Here is a 7,864-nt window from a genome sequence, read left to right as displayed (position 1 = left end):
TCCTCTTCATTGGCTCCTGTGGATTTGCGTCACCATCTGGGGTCATTACCCTAGCCCAGTACAGATTTGTGTGACTCTCTTGGCATTTATCCTTAATGTCTAATGTTTTTCAGCAAATTTGGGAAGTTCACAACCATTATTTCTTTGAGTGTATTTCCTGTTCCCTTTTCTCTCCCTTCATTCTGGTACCCCCATTACACATATGTTGGCGTGCTCCATAATGTCCCACATTTCTCTGAGGCTTTGTTCATTTGTCTTCCATTTTTCTCTCTTTTCATCAGGTTTCCTCATCTCTGTCAATCTATCTTCAAGTGTGCTCATTTTTTCTTCCTCCTGCTCAAATCTGCTGTTGCATCTCTCTAGTGAATTTTTCACTTCAGTTACTGTGCTTTTCAACTCCAGGATTCCCATTTGGTTCTGTTTTATCATTTCTGTCTCTTCAATAATATTCTCTGTTTGATAAACCAGCCATCATATCTTCTTTTATTTCTTTAATCATGATTTTAGTTCTTTGGACAAATTTCTAATGCTGCTTTAAATTCCTATCCTATCACTTTTGACATCTGGTTGCTCTGAAGGCAGTTTCTGTTGCCTGCTTTTTTTTTCCCCCCTGTTTACAGAGACATACTTTCCTGTTTCTTTGCACACCTTGTAAATTTCTTCTTGTTGTTGCAAATCAGACACTGTAGGGAATATACTGTTGCAACTCCAGGCACTGGCCCTGACCTCCATGGCTCATTATTGGTATGTGTTTGTTTGTTTAATGGGTGGCTGGATCACTTTAGTGAAGTCTATTTCCCAACCCCAACTCCCACTGTGAAGCTTCTGCTGGTGCTCCCCAGGGGCCATGTCCTTACACCCAGTCACCCTGGGATGACAGTGGTTTCGGCAAGAATCTCTGTCTCTTTTGTGTGTGTGTGTGATTTGGGTGAAAGTTTACAGAGCAAATTCACTTTTCATACAGCACCTCACATACACTTTGTTTCATGACATTGACTGCAATTTCACACAATGCAACAGCTCCCTTCCCACTTCCTCCCCATAGTTACCTCTTCCCTGTGTCCTTCCCTCCATGCACTCCTGGCCCCCAATCTGTCTCCCTGAGCATACACAACCTTTCTATTCTCCCATGACTGTTCTCTCCAGGGAATGTATCTACCTAATGTAAATGTTCATCTCACAAGCCTGACTTTTGTTTGGCTGGAAGCCACAGGAGTGGGTTCAATTCCAGACCTGAAGGGCAGGTAGGGGTCATAGTCTCAGTGGTTCCACCAGACTCTATCAGACCAGCAAACCTGGTCCTCTTTTTATTTTCCTTTTTCCCAAATGATTTTGAGTTTTGTTCCACATTGTTCTCCCACTCTATCCAGGACCTCCTACATAAATCCTTCCCTGAACAGTTGACAGTGGTAGCCAGGCACCACTTAGTTCTTCTGGTCTCGTACTCATATAGGCTGCAGATCACATGATGTACCAGTCACCTGGACTAATTGTTTTCATGTGTCTTTGGTTTTCTTCATTCTTCTTTGCTCTGGACGAGGAGAGAGCCATCACTGCATCTAGGTGGCAGCTTGCAAGCTTTTAACATGCCAGTCTTTGACTGTCTCTTTCCCTGGCCACACTCAACTGTCAAGTCCCAACTAGTTGGTGTGCTGTTTTTAATAATGAATGTGGGCATGAGTTGCTCCACAAACTGCTCCGATCAAATTTGGGCTTCTTTGGGAGCTCTGGTGGCATAGCACCTAAGGCATTTGACTGCTAACCAGAAGGCTGGCAGTTCAAATCCACCAGCCACTCCTTGGAAGGAAGGTTGGGCGATCTACTTCTGAGGTGTAGTGATACTGCATCAGAAACCCAAGGAGAGGTTGCTATGGGTTGGATCCAACTCAACGGCAGTGAGTTTGGTTTTGGGTTTTGAGGGAATATTTCCCAAGATGAATGTCTGAAATTTGTTTTCATTCTAGGAGGGCTCCTACCAGCTGCCTCTTTTCCCATGTCTGTCCAGCAAACTACTGGCCTGCAGTTTAACCTATACCTTCAATGAGTTACTCCATTTCCTCCTAACTACACTTCACTACAGCCGCTACTCTTTTTCAGAGTGCCTTAACTGTTGCAGATGGGTCAGTTCCTTTGGAAAGAGACTCAGAGCTCTTTGTTCTCTCATCTGCTTTTTCTCCCAGGCAACATCTGGGAGCCAGTGCTCTTGTGCTGAGAGCAGGGACACGGTGCACCTCTTTCTGGGTGCACCTCTGCTTTAAGAGTCATCAGTGAAGAAGGGGTTGCAGCAGCCTCAGATCTCCTGAGTTTACCTCTCCCAGCACAGAACTTCCACCACAAAAGCCAGGAGAAGGGCAATCAGGCTCTCAGTATTCTCTGTGGTGCTGCACCCAAGGCAGACCTCCATCCTATGGCAGGGGCCTGGGTGGAGGAAGGGAGGCCACCTCTTAGCCATGCTCACCCTGAACAGCCTCAGCAGCAGGCAGCTAGGGGCAGGATGAGTAATGTTGACACCCCGCCCTTCACACGAAGAAGCCCTCTGACTGGGAACTGAGAGGGATCCCTGTGTCGTTGGCTGAACCAGTCTTGAACGGAGTCTTCATCTTGCTGAGTTGGAAGACAGCAGGAAGGCAGCAGGCCTTGGTTCAAATAGCACAGACTCTTTCTGTTCCTACCGAGTGTTATGGACTGAACTGTGTCCCCTAAAAAGGTATGCTGACGTTCTGGTCCCCCGTACCTGTGAGTGTAACCTTATTGGAAATAGGGTTGTTGCAGATGTAATTAGTTAAGATGAAGCCATAGTGGAATAGGGTGGGCCCCTAATCCAGTATGGCCGGTGTCCTTATAAGAGAGACACAGCCAGAGACACAGCCAGAGAAAAGACGGTACATGCAGATAAAGGCACAGGTTGAATTATGCTGCCACAAGCTAAGGGACGCCTGGGACCCCTGGAGGCCAGGAGGAAGACATGCAACAGGCTTTCCCTCAGAATCTTCCAAAAGAAACCAGCCTTCCGGAGACCTTGATTTGGGACTTGCAGCCTCCAGAAGTATATGGAGAGACAACAGCTGCTGTGTAAAGCCACCCAGTTTGCAGGAATTTGTGATGGGAGCACTAGGAGCCTACTGCCCTGCGCTTTAAGTGGCTTTCCTGACTACATCGTTCTTCATTCACTGTACGCCTCCAGGACCATTTCAGACACTGGAAGTGGTTACGTCCTCTGCTCTTTCTGGGGACTGGTTCTTCAGAGCTCCTTACGCTGTCACACTGGAAGAGGAACTCATAGTGTCTACAGTGGACACGAACTCTTTGAACACCATCAGATGTGTCTTACAGCTTCTTTCTCCCTGACCTTTACTGTCCCTTCTGCTCTGCTGTTCATGGAACTGGGAAACTCGCTCAAGACTGCGTGATCAGTCCTTTGTTTCATTATTGTCTTGTTCTTTAGTATCGTGCCCTCAGCCCAAGAGCAGTGGCTCTCAGATGTTGCCTGGGAGATGTTTACTTGTGTTTTATTGACTATGCAAAAGCATTTGGTTGTGTGGATCATGACAAATTATGGATAACATTGAGAAGAATGGGAATTCCCAAACACTTGATGGTACTCATGAGGAACCTGTACTTGACCAGGAGGCTGTTGTTCGAACGGAACAAGGGGACACTACATAGTTTAAAATCAAGAAGGGAGTGTGTCAGGGTTGTATCCTTTCCCCATACTTATTCAATCTATATGCTGAGAAAATAATTCGAGAAGCTGGACTATATGAAGAAAACGTGGCATCAGGATTGGAAGAAGAATCATTAACAACCTGAGATACGCAGATGATACAATTTTGCTTGCTGAAAGTGAGGATGACTTGAGGCACTTACTGATGAAGGTTGAAGAATACAGTCAGCAGTATGGATTACTTCTCAATATAAAGAAAACAAAAATCCTCACAACTGGACCAATGAGCAGCATCACAATCAATGGAGAGAAGATTGAGGTTGTCACAGAACTCATATTGCTTGGTTCTACAATCGATGCCAGTGGAAGCAGCAGTCAGGACATTAGATGACGTGTAGCATTGGGAAAGTCAACTGCGAAGGACCTGTATCAAGTGCTGAGGAGCAAGGATGTCACCTTGAGGACTAAGGTGCGCCTGACACAAGCCATGATATTTCCAATTGCCTCGTATGCATGTGGGAGCTGGACAATGAATAAGGAAGACCAAAAAAGAGTTGATGCTTTTGAGTTGTGGTGCTGGCAAAGAATGCTGAAAGTACCTTGGACTGCTAAAAGAACTAACAGATCTGTCCTGGAGGAAGTGCACCCGAAATGTTCCTTGGAAACGAGAATGGCCAGACTTCGTCTCACCTACTTTGGTCATGTTGTCAGAAGGGACCATTCCCTGGAGAAGGATGTCATGTTTGGTAGGGTGGAGGGTCAACGAAAGAGGGGGAGGCCTTCAACTAGATGGACTGACATGGTGGCTGCGATGATGGGCTCAAGTATAGCAGGGATCGTGGAGCTGGCGCGGGATCGGGCTGTGCTTCATTCTGCTGTGCATGGGGTCGCTATGAGTCGGAAACGACTCGATGGCACCTAACAGCAACAACAGCAACAACATGCAATATTCTAATAAGGAGACTGGTAATATAAGTCAACTGAACTGTTATTCTAGTGGCTTTAGTGACTCAGCAGCTTTTGGTCAGTCAGCATCAGCATCACAACAGCAAGTCATCAGTAAGTCCCTATTCACGTGTGTGACACTGTGCCGGGGCCAGGGACAGAGACAGAGACCCTGAGGCATAATACTTAAGGTTCCAGAGTCAGACTTGAGTTACAATTCTGGCTTTGCCACTTATTGACACCTGCTTTGCATTATTACTTAACCCTCCAAGTCTCAGATCTTCATCTGTGAAACAGGGATGATGAGAGCAGGACCAACCACGTAGGGCTGTCGAGAGGCAGAAGGCATGGTGGTTAAGAACGTGAGCTCTGGGCCCTGTCTGAGTTCAAATCCCAGTTCTACCACTTACAAGGCAAACAACAAGTGACTTATCTTTTTGTGCCTTATTTTCTCATCTTTCAAATGGGGATCATAAGAGTTTCCACCTGACAAGGTTTGTGTGAGGATTCATATAAAGTGGTAAGAACAGTAAAAACAAAAACCAAACTCACTGCTGTCAAGTCGGATTCAACTCATAGCGACCCCTCCTTGGGTTTCTGAGGAGCTCTCACTATGGAAGTACGTTGCCCAATCTTCCTTCTGAGGAGTGGCTGGTGGATTTGAACTGCCAGCCTTCTGGTTACCAGTCAAGTGCCTTAGGCACTAGGCCACAGAGCTCCTAGGACTCATGAAATGTTAGCAAGCAGTCTTGAGACAGACTTCTTCCCACGTTAACTCTGAATCAAGCTGCATATTGCAATATTTAGTGTCTTACAATCACTGCCAGCGTGTTTTCCAGGTTTTAACATTTCTGACACTAGGCTGTCCCTTACCCTGGATGGCGTCTTAGCGTCAATGCACTGAGCATAGCACCTGGGCTGTAAGACACTGTATATTGATGGAATGAATGACTCAGCACACAATGTCCGTCCATCGATCTGTAACAGGCTGTTTGCTACAGCCTCTCTCTGTTGGCAGGTTCTGCAAGAAATGGATTCCATTTCTCCAGTTCCCCACTTCCCCCACTACTTTCAAGACCTTTAAGAGCTTTATTTCTAAACACAGCTTGCTCAGATGTCTAAACACTGCCACTTGCCGGAAATTCTCCCCTCCCTTGAGCTTTAGGAAGCAAAAATAAGAATTCTCTGAGGCACCTAACAACAACAACAATAAAAGTCACGCATCTGACATTGCCAGACTTACTAAACAAAGGAAGTGATACCGTAGATTCTTGAAAAAGCACAGTGCCGCTTACTAACTGATGCTAGCTAAGTTCAGGAGTTGTTTCACTTTGTTGTCTAAGACACTCTTACAGCTGCTGTCACACACACACGCACACACACACACACGATCAAAGTGAAGAACCTCCACCAGACCTTATATATTTTAACACTCATGTAAGCTACTGCACTACAGAAGTGGGTTCATACCAAGCAACTGTGAGGAGGGCGCGGGCCAGGCGGAGTTCGGCTCTGTTGTCCATGGGGGCACTGTGAGTCAGAACCAACCGGACGGCACCTAACGACAGCACTGGGAGTACCCAAACCAAGCCCACCTCACGCCATCGAGTTGATTCCAACTCACAGAGAACCCCCATAGGGTTTCTAAGGCCGTAAATCTTTAGGGAAGCAGACTGCCTCATCTTTCTTCCATGGAACAGCTGGGGGAGTCGAACCACCAACCTTTTGCTTGGCAACCAGATGCCTTAACCCCTATACCACGGGAATGCCTTCCACTGGGAATAAGATGGCTAACAAGTAAGATTTCTGGATAAATGGGGTTTTTACTCTTTGAACACAAAACTTTTTGCCATTGTAGCCATTTTAAATGGGGATCTTTTTAAAACATACACTTTCCTCAGGAATCATGTGGCTGTGGCTGCCTGTCTGGCATATCGCAGGGAAGATGGACGTCAACCTGCTGCTGTCCAGCCTGCTCTCTGTTGTTTTGTTTTGTTTTGTTTTCCCTCAAGTCCATGTTTTATATTTTCAGTCTGGTCCCCACGCTGGACTATCATTTGTCACTTGCTGCCACTGCTGGCATGCCGAGTTCTGGAAGGCCCTTGGAGCTAAGAGCTCTATTTTTAATAAGTTTTAGACCAAGAAACCAAATAACTGAGTTTGTTACAATTATAGTTAAAATAAGATTAAAGACTAAACCTTCACCCAAATCACAATACAAATTAAAAAAGAAAAAAAAACACTTAGAAAAAAGATAAAAAGATTAAATATATTCCTATAAACAGATTACCTATAAATAAAATACACAAGACTGCAACTTATAAGAAATACCACATAGTCCTATATGGAAGGCAAACCCCTGTTTTCCCAGTAAGAAGATCCAAAAGTCTTTAACTGACTTACACACACAAACTTTTATGGATATACAAAACCTTGTCTGTTTAGTGTAGCAGCTTTATCAGTGATTTACTAGTTCATACATATTTTTAATCACATGTAATATATATTCATTTGGAAACAAAGCTGTTTTCCTGCTTTGACTTGACCTCTGCATAAGTATCTGAAACACGAGAGACTTCTGCATCACAGAACGGCTCCCCGATCTGACAGAGTGCCGGGGCACGTCATCTGCACTTGAGCCTAAGTTGTGTGCGGTAATACGGCACTGAAATCACCCGTGATGAAGTCATCACAGGTCTATCCCTAGCACAGTAGTCACTTACAAGACATCAGGGTGGGACTTATTTCATCAGTACTGCAGGTACACTGTGATCTGTAAAATATGACCCTCTCTGTGGCTTTTTTAGAGTATTTACAAGACCACCTTGCCCTGATGTCTCATACTTGCAACCCCGAGGTCAGGCCCCCAGGGACTTGCTAAACGTGGGCCACAGGTCTGCCCCCTTCTCCTGTGCCGTCAGGTAACCTCGACACTCGGCCCAAAGCAGTCCTCACAAGGCTGTGTCAGGTGAACCTGCTTTCCTAAACAGATTTGATTGTTCCAAGTAAGTACCTGAAGGAGCGCCCTGTAATGGGAGAGACTTTGTAAGGATTCAGCTATGAGGGGATGCCCTCTCTTGAGGAATGACTTTGGGGGAACCCTGCCTTGTTTTAAGGACAGAACAATAGTGAGGAACAGTGAGCTTGGGAGAGGAGTCGCCCTGAGTGCTACAGGCCTGGGTTCACAGCCCAGTCCCAGCGCCTGTGGGGAGGACATCTGAGGGGTGGGTGCTCTGTGCCAGCAGCCACCAGTCA

General features: G+C 45.9%; 1 protein-coding gene across 1 annotated transcript in view; it reads right to left on the bottom strand.

Annotated features, from left to right (window-relative positions):
• Window positions 1–7,864, bottom strand: part of MOK (MOK protein kinase) — a 44,348-nt gene that overhangs the window by 21,759 nt on the left and 14,725 nt on the right. Inside the window, exon 4 of the mRNA XM_007953129.2 lies at window positions 5,386–5,429. Within this exon, the coding sequence (XP_007951320.2) occupies window positions 5,386–5,429 (44 nt within the window). The remainder of the gene's footprint in view (window positions 1–5,385; window positions 5,430–7,864) is intronic.

Source organism: Orycteropus afer, unplaced genomic scaffold, assembly GCF_000298275.1.
Source record: "Orycteropus afer afer isolate SDZICR_OR568_19922 unplaced genomic scaffold, OryAfe1.0 scaffold00371, whole genome shotgun sequence".
In the NCBI taxonomy this organism is placed as follows: Eukaryota; Metazoa; Chordata; class Mammalia; order Tubulidentata; family Orycteropodidae; genus Orycteropus; species Orycteropus afer.
The sequence above is the reverse complement of the archived record's forward strand: the minus strand, read 5'-3'. Positions and strand labels throughout refer to the sequence as shown.